The sequence below is a fragment of the Balaenoptera borealis genome (genome assembly GCF_965194805.1).
Source record: "Balaenoptera borealis genome assembly, chromosome: 13".
In the NCBI taxonomy this organism is placed as follows: Eukaryota; Metazoa; Chordata; class Mammalia; order Artiodactyla; family Balaenopteridae; genus Balaenoptera; species Balaenoptera borealis.
In genome coordinates this window covers 64144881-64158668 of record NC_138870.1, presented here as the reverse complement: position 1 = coordinate 64158668, position 13788 = coordinate 64144881, and the positions used below count along the sequence as shown (strand labels likewise).

Sequence of the window (13788 nt, the reverse complement as noted above, 5' to 3'; positions counted from 1 at the left end):
GATCAAAGACAAATCTTGAAAACAAAAAGAGAAAAGCAATATAATACATTCAGGGAAATAATGATTCTGTAATGGCCAACTTCTTATTAGAATCTGTGAAGAACTCAGGAAAATGGAACATCTCTATAGTGTTGAAAGAAAATATTCTTCAAGAATAAAGTCATTTTCAGATAAAATAAAACTAAAAGAATTTGTTGCCGGAAGAGTCATACCACAAGAAAAGCTAAAGTTCTTCAAGCTAAAGGTAAATGATACTAGATAAAAACTCAGATCCTCAGAATGGACAGAAGATTGTAAGAAATGATAAGTATCTAGTAAATACAAAAGACATTTTTTCTTACCTTTTCCTCTCAATTTGTTTATAATATATATTACTGTTCAAAACAAAAAATGTTAACATTGTCTTGTGAATTTTATAGCATATGCAGATATAACTATAGCATAAAGGCTTAAAGGAGAGTGGACATACAGATTGCACAGTTTCTACATTTTATAAAAGTGGTTAATTTAATTGTAAGTGGCATGTGAAATTTTAAAGATAAATATTTGTAATCCCTAAAGCACTGGTCCTCAACTCTGGGGCCCAGGAGACATTTGGCAATGGCCAGAGACATTTTGGTTTTCCAATTGGTATATCCAGTAGGTTGAGGCCAGGGATGCTGCTAAATATCCTACAATGCACAGGACAACCCACCACAACAAAGAACTATCCAGCCCAAAATAGCAGTAGTGCCACTGTTGAGAAGCGCTATTTTAGAGCATGTGCGTGTGCACATGAGCATACACACATCCACACAATAATGACAAGGATAAGTAAAAAGCCAATAAGATTATTGAAATGAAATTCTAAAAAAAAAATTCAAATTATTTTTTAAAGTAGCAGGAAAGCTTGATCACGGAATAAAAATCAGAGAGGAACAATAGAAAATACACAGTAACATGGCAGATAAAAAACCCGTCGTAATTATATCAGTGTTAATGGTCAAAATAATCCAATTTAAAGACAGATTGTCAGATTGAATAAAGCAGCAAGGATAGATCCACTTTAAGTGTAAAGACACAAATAGGTTGAAAGTAAATGGATAGAAAAAATTAAAAGCTAAACTGTGCGAACATTAAGTTCAAGTATGATTGAGTGGCTATATTAATAAAATTTTAAGACAAAAAGTATTAACAGAGATAAAAAAAGGAGTTATTTCATAATGATAAAAGGTTTAGTACATCAAGAAAGCATAATAATCACAAATGTATATCTAATCATAGAACCTCAAAACACATGAAGCAAAAACAGAATTAAGGGGAGAAATAGGCAATTCTAAAATCATATTTAGATTAACACTGTCTCCTCAGCAGATGGTAAGACAACTAGATGAAATATAAGCAAAGACATATAGACCTGAAAAACACTATCTACACCTTACCTTAATTGTTATTTCTAGAACATTACAGGCAACAGTTACAGAATACACATTGTATTCAAGTACACATATGGTTTTTCACTGGTATAGATAACATGTTTGACCATAAAACAATTCTCCATAAATTTAAAAAGATGGAAATCATACAGAATATGTTCTGCAACCTTAATGAAATAGAATTAGAAATAAATAAGATATCGAGGTAAACTCCAAATATTTAGAAATTAAATAACACACTTCTAAATAATTCATGGGCCAAAGAAGAAATCACAAGAGAAATTAGGAAATATTTAAGACTAGATGATATGAAAATACAGCATATCAAAATTTGTGGGATACAGCAGAAGGGGTGCTTAGAGAGAGATTTATAACTTTAAATTAGAAAAAAAGAAAGAACCAAATCAGTGATCTAACTTTTTACCCTATGAAGTTAGAAGAAGCTAATTAAATTTCAAGTAGGTAGAAGGAAGGAAATAATAATGAGCAGACATCAGTGTAGAAAGTGGACAAACAATTGAGAAAATCAGGGAACCCAAGAGTTGATTTTAGACTGATCAGAATAAAGAATACAAATCAGGAATAAAATGAGCAGAATCACTACGGATCCTACAGACACTGAAAGGATGATAAAGAAATATTATGGATAATTTTATGACAATAAATTTGACAGCTTGGATGAAACGGGCAAATCCCTTAAAAATCACAAATTACCAAAACCGACCCAAGAAGAAATGTAACATTATAATAGCCTTAAATCAGTGAAAGAAATTGAATTAGTAATTTTAAGTCTTCCTTCAAAGATATAGTCCAGGGCTTCCCTGGTGGCACAGTGGTTAAGAATCCGCCTGCCAATGCAGGGGACACGGTTCGAGCCCTGGTCCGGGAGGATCCCACATGCCGCAGAGCAACTAAGCCCATGCATCACAACTACTGAGCCTGCGCTCTAGAGCCCGCGAGCCACAACTACTGAGCCCGCATGCCACAACTACTGAAGCCCACACGCCTAGAGCCCGTGCTCCGCAACAAGAGAAGCCACCGCGATGAGAAGCAGGCGCACTGCAACAAAGAGTAGTCCCCGCTCACTGCAACCAGAGGAAGCCCACACACAGCAACAAAGACCTAATGCAGCCAAAAATAAATAAATTAATTTTTAAAAAAATTATAAAAATGATGTAGTCCAGGCCCAGATATTTTGAGTTCTTGTAAATATTTAAGGAAGAAATAATACCAATTCTGTACAGCTTCTTACAGAAGATAGAAGAGGAGGAAACACTTTTCAGCTATTTTATGAGGCCAGCATTACACTAATCCCCAAACCAGACATTATCAGAAAACTGTAGATCAATATCTTTCTTGAATATACCTGCAAAAATCCTTAACAAATTAGTAACAAATCAATATATATAAACGGTAATACACACACATAATTGGATATCTAAAAATGATATATGTCATGATCAATATATTTAAAAGATAATATATCATGATCAAGTGAGGTGTATCTCAAATACAAGGTTGGCATGTCATCTGAAAATCAATCAGTGTAATTCATATTAATAGAATAAAGGAAAATCATATCATTTTAATAGGTTCAGAAAAAGCATTTGACAACATTCAATACCCATTCATGATAAAAGCTCTCAACAAACTAGGACTAGATTAAAGGTATCTATGAAAAATAAATAGCCAACTTAATACTCTTATGTTGAAAATAGAATAATTTTTACTTAAGATCAGGTACAAGGCAAGCATATTCACTCTCACCACTTCTGTATGAAATTCTGTTAGAAGTCCTAGCCAATGCAGTAGGCAAGTTAAAGGACAAGCATACAGATTAGAAAGGAAGAAGTTAAACCACATACATACCTGATCTATATAGAAAATCCTCAAAAATATACCACCATACTACTAGAACTAATGAGTGAATTTCATAAGGTTGTAGGATACATGATCAAAATACAAAAGTCAATTGTATTTCTATATACTAGAAATGAACACTTGCAGAATGAAATTTAAAAAACAACTCTGATTACAATAGTATCTTAAAAATAAAATATTTAAGAGTAAATTTAATGAAAGATATATAAGACCTGTAGACTGAGAACTACAAAACATTGCTGAGGAAAATTAAAGAAGACAAGTAAATGGAGAGATATACTATGTTCATACATTAGATTTTTCAGTATTGTTAAAGTGGTATGAAATGATACAATAACATGGATGAATCTGAAAAATATTTTGCTAAATGAAAGAAGTCAGACACAATAAACTACATATTCTATGATGCCATCTATACAAAATTCTAAAATAGGCCAAACTATAGTGATAGAAACCAGACCAGTGGTTTCCTTGGGCTGGAGGAAAGGATTGACTGCCAAGGAGCAAGGATTGTGGTGGTGGAGGTTACATGACTGGATACAATTGCTAAGACTATCAAAATGCACCATTAAAATGGGTCACTTACTGTATGTAAATTATACTTCAATAAAACTGTCAATGGGGGAAATATATATATTTATATATATATATATATATATATATATATGAAAAGCTAGAAGAAAATACCATGAAATTTTATCATCAATTGCATTTTGGTGGGTTATGCATATTTTAAATTTTTTCTAAATTAGCCATAGTATTATTATATCAATTATATGTACTTAAAGCTTGGGACTTAACGACGTAATGTGTCTTACAGATAAGACATAATGTTTTTATTCAAAAAAGGGCATATTAAGCTATACAGTGAAACAGTGTTTTACTGCATGTTCTACATGTTTAAGATTTTTTTTAAGAGCCTCATGTAAAATAACACAACAAACATATAATGAGTACCTTTTAAAAGTACTCATTTTGTAAGAATAGGAACATGGATCGAATATGTTTTGGGTATAAGACAACAAATACATGTTTGGACACATTGAGACTGAGACATTTTTAAGACATTCCACTGTAGATATCTGATAGGTGTCCTAAATATGTTTTGTTTGTTTTGAATTGGCTGGATTATTTTTGTGAAACTTAATAAACAATATTTATTTCAGGAAACTCATTATCTGCAATATTAGAAGGAGAAGCACGGTTAACTTTCTTGAATAGAGGCGAAGATTATGTAATGACAATGCCATATGCTCATTGTAAAGGTAAATATTTTCCATACTTGAGTTAGGTTTTTTTTTAAGTAAGTGTATTTGACTGTAATTTATGTTTTGAGATTGATGGAGTCAGCCTTTTGTTTGAAAGTGTCCTTGGTTTACAGATACTTGAGATCATTGTTATCATCTGCTGAATATTTCTATGATGAATTAATTCACCACAGTGGATTTTTTTGTGACACATACTTTATTTGGAAGAGTCTGATTTATAATAATGGAATTTCATTCTCCTTGTCTGCAAGTTGTAAAATTTGATGAAACTGCCCGTTATTTCAGAATCCTCAAAAGTGATTTTTATCTTCTTGCACCACCACCCCTTTTAAAAATTTTAATGTACTGCTTTTCATTGTAACAAGTTCTTTAAAATTTTTTCTCATCCTTGTTTGGCAGTTTGTTAAAAATTAACGTATTATGCTTTTTCCCCATTATTTAGTACACAGATAAAGGTATTAAATAATAACTATCACTTAAAACAGGCCAGGCACCCAACTATTCTGTGCACTTTACATTTATAAACTCATTTAATCATTCCAGCAGCCCTATAAAGTAGGTAATATTATCCCTGTTTTATGAACGAGGAAAATAAGGCAGAAAGAGGTTAATTTGCCTGAGATCACACAGCTCTGCAATCTGCACTGCTATGCTATATGGCATCACCTTAAACACTCAGCTTGGTCATTATCTTCATCCTCCTTTCCAACCCATTTCTTAAAAATAACTTTTTAGAGTAATTATCCTATATTTTAGGAACTGATTCATGAAAACATGGAAATTATTTAATATGACCTCATTTCACAGATGAAAAAACCAAGAGGGTTAAGAATCTTATCTAAAGCCAGACCAGCTAGTTAGTAAGAATGCTGAGACTAAACTCTAGGCTTGTTGTCTCCCATCCACTGTGCAAGACTGCCAACTTGTGGCCTCAGGCTAGGTAATTCTTTGAGCTTCATTTGTGGTTCTTGAAATAGACATGAAGTGAAATATCTGAAATCATGAAATGAATTGATAAGAAGTATATTTTTAAATTTTAAATAATTTAGAATAAATAAAATGATATTTCATGTAGAGAGACACCTAATGCCATACCCAAATAGCAACAGGGAAAGATTTTTTTCATAGCAATGTTTTTATTGCACGGAAAAAAGGAGAGATCATAACCCCTTGTGAATGAGGAAATGATTATTTTCTACCTTCGTGTATTTTCTAAGATGTGTTCTCCAAATCACTAGTCTCAAATTGTTTTATAAAATAAGAATTCCATAGCCAAATAAATATGAGAAGCATTGCATAGTCTTTTCCTCTCTTGAAAATTAACATTTTGCATTTGCATATTAAAGGCTGCCTTAAGAGTTTAGTCCAGCTTGGAGGGCATTATGCTAAGTGAAATAAGTCAGAGAAAGACAAATACTGTATGATATCATTTATATTCAATACATGGAATCTAAAAAATACAACAAACTAATGAATATAACAAAAAAAGAAGCAGATTCACAGATATAGAGAACACACTAGTGGTTACCAGTGGGGAGGGGGGTGCATTATAGGTGTGGAGGACTAGGAGGTACAAACTATTGGTAAGATAGGCTCAAGGCTCAAGGATGTACTGTACAACACGGGGAATATAGCCAAGATTTTATAATAACTGTAAATGGAAAGTAACCTTTAAATATTATATTAAAAATTTTGAAAAAACTTAAAATCCTATCTAAAATGTTGAGTTTAAAAATCAAATTGGAGAAAGATATGTATAGTATGATTGTGTGTAAAATGAGCTTATATGGTTTCTATGTATACATAGTAAACATATACAAACTATGGGAATGATGAACATTGGGGGAAAAAAAGTTTAGTCCAAGAACAGATACACACACACACACACACACACACACACACACAAAGCCTGTTTAACTTGTCAAACTCAGAATTTCCCCAACTGTTTTTAGTCAAGAACCAAAATATGGAGACTTTAAAATTTATCTTACTTATACAGTTGATTCTTGTTATTTGTAGTACTTATGTTCTATAAAGTCACCACAGACACTGAATTAATGAATACTAAACTATTGCTCCTTGAGGAAACACATGGTTAGGTTCCTGTGAGCCTCTTGTCACAGCATTTTCATCAACCAGTCAAAGCATAACTTTGTTTCTTTTTAAAGACACCGTATTACATATATACTTTTGATTCATTAGCATTGAACTAACAGCCAACAGCACTGTAACTCATGCCTGAACCAAGCTTTAACATACATATTTTCTCCATAAAGTACATCACAACCTTCTGTGCTTAGGAACACCAGATAGCACTTATTTGGGGGCCATTGTAAATAGTAAAATCACCAACAAAAAGCACAAAAATGCGGCACTAAATATACTGCAGAAAAGACACTTGTTTACTATATGAGTAATGAAGCCAGAAGTCAAGAGTCTCACCTTGTTTGACTTCAGCTTCAGTGTGCACATTGGACAACTCTGCACACGTCCACGAATGACTGCAGAAATGCTGTGGGTATTGATTTTGGGATTACTAATATATTTTAGTGAGAATATTAATTTGTAAATATAGACTGGAAAGAATGTGGATCAACTGTTATCTATTCAAATCCTACAGAACCAACTTTATGTGTATATTATAGATTGTTATTGAGTAAGACAGAATCCTCTTGAATTATTCGTTTCTCCTAGAAGATTAGATTATAAAGTTCTACTTGTTATTAGCCAGTCTCTCTCTCTCTCTCTTTAACCTTTTGTCAAAATTGTTTTTTTTCTTTAGGAATTCTTTATGGCACAATGACACTGGAGCTTGGTGGAACAGTCAATATTACATGTCAAAAAACTGGATACAGTGCAATACTTGAATTCAAACTAAAGGTTAGTAGAGAATGATAGGAGGTATCATAACATAAACAAGAGCTATACAATGTATATTGAACAAAAAGCACGATTTAGTTTCTAATTAAAAACTAAATATAAGAGCATAGAATTCATGAAAGGGCAGCCTTGGAAGATCCAAATCAACAGAAAGCCATGATTTGTTGTTTTTAATTTTAATTAATAAAACTGTTGGCACTATAATAGGAGATTTAAGAAGAGGATGAATGGAAATTTCTTAGTAAATTGAAACATTGCTTTATAGACTACCAAACAGTATGTACCCCCCAAGAAAAGTATGTATCAGCTTGAGCTATGCTGTGTACACTAACAGAGTTTTATTATTTACTATTTCTGCCTAACAATTTACTCTAAAACTCACGAGCTTAGAAACAGCTATGTTCTGTTCCTTAGGAGTTCTGTGGGCCAGGAATTTGGACAGGGCATATTGGGGATGGCTTATCTCTGCTACATAATGGCTGGGGCAACAGGAAGACTTTCAGGCTATGAGAGACTCAACAGTTGGGGCCTGGAAACATCTGAAGGATCATCACTTACATGTCTGATGACATGTAAGTCATCACTTACATTACATGACTGATGACATGTAAGTCATCATATGTCTGATGACATGTAAGTCATCACTTACATGACTGATGACATGTAAGTCATCATATGACTGATGACATGTAAGTCATATGTCTGATGACATGTAAGTCATCACTTACATTACATGACTGATGACATGTAAGTCATCATATGTCTGATGACATGTCTGATGACATGTAAGTCACCACATGTTGGGATGACTGAAAGTCTAGGACTGCAGATCTGAGCACCTGTAAACATGACTTTTTCATGTGGTTTGTCTTCCTCACATCATGGGAACTTTAAGGTAGTCAGACTTCTTACTTGGCAGCTTAGGGTTCCAAGGACAAGTGTCCTTGTGAGCAAGGCAGAAGCTGCATTGCTGTCCATGACCTAGACTCAGAAATCAAATTACATCATTTCCACCATTCTCTACTAGTTGAAGAGTTACAAACCCACCTAAATTCAAAGGGGAGGGATGTAGATCCCACTTCTCAGTGAGAGGGTGACAAGATCTCATTGAGGAAAAACATGTGGGCTGAAGGAGGAAGGGTAGCTATAATTGAGGCCATCTTTGGAAAATTCTGTCTGCCTCAGCGTAAAAGGGAAATTTAAGACCTTTTCACAGTGTCATTGTTGGTGTAGGATAGTACATTACGTTTAGATAAAAATATTTCTATGAATTATTTAATACTTATGACTAAATTGCTCCTATGTTGATATCCAGCTAATCAGCAACTTTGCTCTAATAAAAAGGATCTCTTTAAGTATTATTTGATTCAATGCCCTTTGATTTTTTTTTTCTTCTTAGCAGATTTTTTGCTTGTATGGTGATAATGATATTTGAAAATCATGACTGAAGAGGTCTTAAGTAATTTATGACACCTTTAAAGATTAGATTGGAGCATCAAACTTTTGTCAGTGAGGAGAAACATCAGTAAGGCAATATAGTAACTCAAAATATATTTCTTCTAATTTAATTTTCGGAAGTTTTTGTTGATTGGGTATTGTTTTATTGTTTTGTTTTTAAAGGAGGGGTTGCTGTTCAATAGATGAGTTAAGTCCCTTATGTTTACTGAGTTGTTACTGCTTAAAATATTGCAACATTGATAGAGTGCAGTCTTGAATCAGGAGAGAGCACAGGACACCAGTCAGTTACTTCAGTGTGATCTTTCTTAATATGTTTATTTGGGCTTCACTTAGTCTGTTTTTATCTATTTTTTCCACAGCAACAAATTTAAATTTCTTTTTATTGAACATTTCTGACTAAAATTTGAGTCAGCATTTCACCATTTGTGCCTTTAACAGCACTGTAACTATACAGTTACATTTTTGGTTATTTTTTTGTCTATATTATATGTAAATATAAGTTAAAAGTAAAATGTTTCTTCAACATTTTTTCTTTTAAAAGCCATTTCTAGGTAGTAGTGACTGTGTTAATCAAATATCAGGGAAACTAAAATTGGGAAAAGAAGTCCTAGCTACTTTGGAAGGACATTGGGTAAGTATTTTTATATTGTAGCTTTACAAAAAGAATTCTATTCTATGGGAAAAAAATTAAAAATCAAATTTTATAAGTTCACTTATCCCATTTCTAAAAGCATTCAACATAACTTATTCAACATAAGTTTCAATTTAACAAATATTTTGGTATTGCTCTGTATCAGCAGTATTTAGTTTAATGTAATATTTGCTCTTTCCAAAACTTTAAATCAGTAAAAGTAGCTAACACTTATATATCACTTACTATGTACTGCATTGTTTAAAAATGTTACTCATATTAACTCATTTAATATTTAGTATAATAACCCTATGAGATGAGTATTATTATTGTCCCCATTTTACAGAGGAGGACACTGAGGCACAGAGAGTTTAAATAATTTGTTCAAAGTAGTGAAGTAAGATTTCCGCCCAGGCACTCTGGCTCCAATGCCGTGCTTTTACACACAACAGTATACTGCCTCTCACCAGAAGAGGCATTTCCAATTAGGGTTATATTTCCTTTGGAGGACCATGGAAAAGATAGTGTTTTTTGAGAGCAGTGGCTTTTATTTACTTCTCTGCTGACCTAAATTCACATTTATGTAATTTTGTTAAGAGGAGCTTATTATATTAATAAAAAGGATCATATCATGCTACTGCCAAATGCACTCTCACTGTAAACACCAGTATATGCTTTTTTCTGCATTATAATCAGAAAATGATGAGAAATATGATGAGAAAATGAAGACGGACCTAGAGACTCAACTAAGAGGCTACAATGCTCTGTTATTTTTAAAATTTACTTCTATCTGAATATCATTTGGAAAAAAAGATAAAACTATTTTTTTAAAAATGAAATTTTATAAGATTGTGCTAAGATTTTTAATGCTAAGAAAGGCTCTTAGGTTTTTCTACATATTTTGAATACGTAGATGGTCTACAGCATCTCATTGTAGCTATAGCAAACACTATGCTCTACTTTGACAATTCAGAGACAGCTGTTGAGGCTTTGCATGTAATTGTCTAAAATTTGTTTATTAAGTGAAACTTGTGAAATCTCACAAACTTCCTGTGCAGTCAACCAAGTTTTTAAATGAAAAGTATTAGATATTTAATCTTAATGTTTTTATAAGAATGAGAAGAGATTTGGGGCTTTTAGAAAAGTGCTAGTTATATTTGTTTTAAAAATGTGTTTCACTGTGGGATTGTCAGGAAGAAATTATTATTATATTACTAAACTACAAAATTCCCTTTTAAATAAAGATAATTCTCTACATTAATTTTTAATTTCCTTAAATATAGGATAGTGAAGTTTTTATTACTGACAAAAAGACTGATAATTCAGAGGTTTTCTGGAATCCAACACCAGACATTAAGCAGTGGAGATTAATAAGGCACACTGTAAAATTTGAAGAGCAAGGAGATTTTGAATCAGAGAAGTAAGTATACCACTTTTCAGCTCACTTCATGAAAATCAAAGAGTATTTTTTTGTAATCGCTCAACAGTATGGTCACTTTTCTCTGTTTTAATTCAGCAAAATAGTTCAGCATTTGTGGGATGATACAAGATACAAGTTTTGGTGTATGTGAATGTCAAATAGTTATAACACAAATCATGCTGCTCTTCTGCAGCTCTAAACTAAAACTTCCTATTTTTTCCTTTCTCTTCTTATCTGCTCCAGGGCTTATTTAAAAAAAAAAAAAAGAAGAAGAAGAAGAAGAAACTTTTTTGTTTGCATAAAATGGTGGGACTAATGATTCTTGGTTTTTATCTGGCAGCTGTTTTCTAACCTGGGTTAGGCATGTAGAACTTTAGGCGAAGTGGTACAAAATCTACTTCTGTTTTATTTTCTAAAATACAAAAATCACGCCACTGGATGTGCAGGCTTCTAGAGGACTTATATTAGTTGGGGACTAATTAAGGCCATAATTTATGTTCTTAAATCATGAAATTCTTCCTGGATCTCCTATACTTTTACACCAAAAATATTGTATACATATTACCCAATCGTATTCTTCTATTTCTTTCCTTGTGTTAGGAGAAGGGGACTGCTGTGTAAAAGACACTCTACTAGGTACTTTATACACATTATGCAGTTTAGTTCTCACTACATGTTTCCACATGCATATCATTCTCTTCTCATGAGGATTCAAGTCCACGTGCACTTTCCTTCTGTACTCAAAATTGAGGTTTTCAAAGATGGAAGATTACGTACGCACCAGTTCTAAAAATTCTATTTCAGCTATAACCACATGATGCTCTCCATCCAGAGTGAAACTTTGCGAAGGCATATGACAATTTTTGAGATGTGGGTATAATTTAATGTATTTTAAAGATGAGGAAAATGAGTCTTAGACAAGATAAGTAACTTTAAGTTCACCAGCCAAGAAGTGGCAGATCTAGGATTAAACCCAAGTCTATCTGATTCCCTAGCCTTTATTCTTTGAGCCCAACATGCTATCTTCCCAGATGGGTAGAATACAGATATATTTTTAAGTATCTAATAAAAAACTAAACTTTAGTAGGGGAAAAGATTTTACCTCAGTATTTTTTTCTGCTAAATCAATGGTTCTCAACACTGGCTGCACATTAAAATCACCTGGGAAACATTAAAAAAAAAAAAAAAAGCCATACTTGGGCCCACTCCTAGAGATTCTGATTTTTTTTAATTCCCTGACAAATCCTACACCCAAGGTTGAGAAACATGGCAGTATACTTCTGGATCTTTGAGGCCAGTGGGTCCTAAACAGTAGATACAAGAATCATCTGGGGAGCTTGTTAAAAATGTAGATTCTTGAGCCTTCATTACATTTCTACCATTGTGGATCAGAACCATTCATTTCCGTATGTTTAAGAACCCATGTAATAAATTTCTCTGGCCAAGAAAAAAAATTGGTCTCCACTGTCTCACTCTATTCAAGGCATCACTTTTTATATCTTGACTTGTTTCTAAGCATCCGAGCATAAGCTTTGTCAAAAGCTTACATGGCATCATTTTCTCTCAAGGGGACTCAAGCCTATTCTATGCAGATTTGATTTTCTGTTGTTTTTTTCAATATTATTTTTGCACATGTATTAGACTCTGGCAGCGGGTAACTCGAGCCATAAATGCCAAAGACCAAACAGAAGCTACTCAAGAAAAGTATGTTTTAGAAGAAGCTCAAAGACAAGCTGCGAGAGATCGGAAAACAAAAAATGAAGAGTGGACTTGCAAGTTATTTGAACTTGACTCACTCACAGGAGAATGGCATTACAAGTTTGCAGAGTAAGTAATTAAAAATTATATTACAAACAGTATCTCATAGTTTTTTGCCTTCATTTCTAGTTTTTTTTATTGTTAGTATGTTAGTTTTTAAATTAAGCAGTATGTGTGAGATTTTTACCCTTGATGTTCCATTCATTATAAATTTGACTCCATGATAGTAGTTAGCCTATAAAATAAGCCGAGAATCAGATTAGATATGACATATCTTAATCTTACAGCTAAGTTTATAATTACCACTGAAAATCTAATCATAGAGTAGAAAGTTTTTTAAAAAGTTTCTGAGCATTTTGCTTAGTCATTAAACAAGTGGTGTTTTTTCATTTATGTAGTACTCGACCTTGGGATCCACTTAACGATATGATACAGTACGAAAAAGATGGTGTTATCCAGACCAAAGTGAAACATCGCACTCCAATGGTATGTAATAAAAAAGTAACTAGACCCTGCTCTGCATACAAATTTTTAAAATTCTTAGTATCTTTGGTTACCAACCTTTAAAATTTGGCTCCACAGTTTAAAATTTCAGGTCAGAAAAATGATACAGTAGGCAGCTCCAAGCTCTTGTGCCCCCAAAGAAACATAAAAAATCAAGCAGAAACTGTCATAACCAAATTTGCCTGAACTCTGGAAAACAGTCAGAGGTTTGCAGCAACTAAGTGAGAGCTGAATCAAGAATCAGGTGACTTCAAAGCAGCGAGAAGGCTTTATGGCATTTTTACTTGCTCTTGTCCTAATGCCTCCCTGGTGCAGTGGCAGTCTTGAAGGGTCCCCACATTCCCAGTGTGAGCCCTGGTTCCAGAGGGAGTAGAGTAGACCTTGTTAACAAATTGCTGTGTATGTCTTTTTTTTTTTTTTTAAACATCTTCATTGGAGTATAATTGCTTTACAATGGAGTGTTCGTTTCTGCTGTATAACACTGAATCAGCTATACATATACATATATCCCCATATCTCCTTCCTCTTGCATCTCCCTCCCACCCTCCCTATCCCACCCCTCTAGGTGGTCAC

At 33.2% G+C, this 13788-nt stretch overlaps 1 protein-coding gene across 15 annotated transcripts in view; it reads left to right on the top strand.

Annotated features, from left to right (window-relative positions):
* Positions 1-13788, top strand: part of OSBPL8 (oxysterol binding protein like 8) — a 197144-nt gene that overhangs the window by 163566 nt on the left and 19790 nt on the right. For all 15 annotated transcript variants that reach the window (XM_082351586.1, XM_082351590.1, XM_082351585.1 and 12 more), the window contains 6 exons: positions 4463-4561; positions 7347-7444; positions 9444-9533; positions 10817-10953; positions 12595-12780; positions 13110-13197. In XM_082351586.1, the coding sequence (XP_082207712.1) occupies positions 4463-4561; positions 7347-7444; positions 9444-9533; positions 10817-10953; positions 12595-12780; positions 13110-13197 (698 nt within the window). The remainder of the gene's footprint in view (positions 1-4462; positions 4562-7346; positions 7445-9443; positions 9534-10816; positions 10954-12594; positions 12781-13109; positions 13198-13788) is intronic.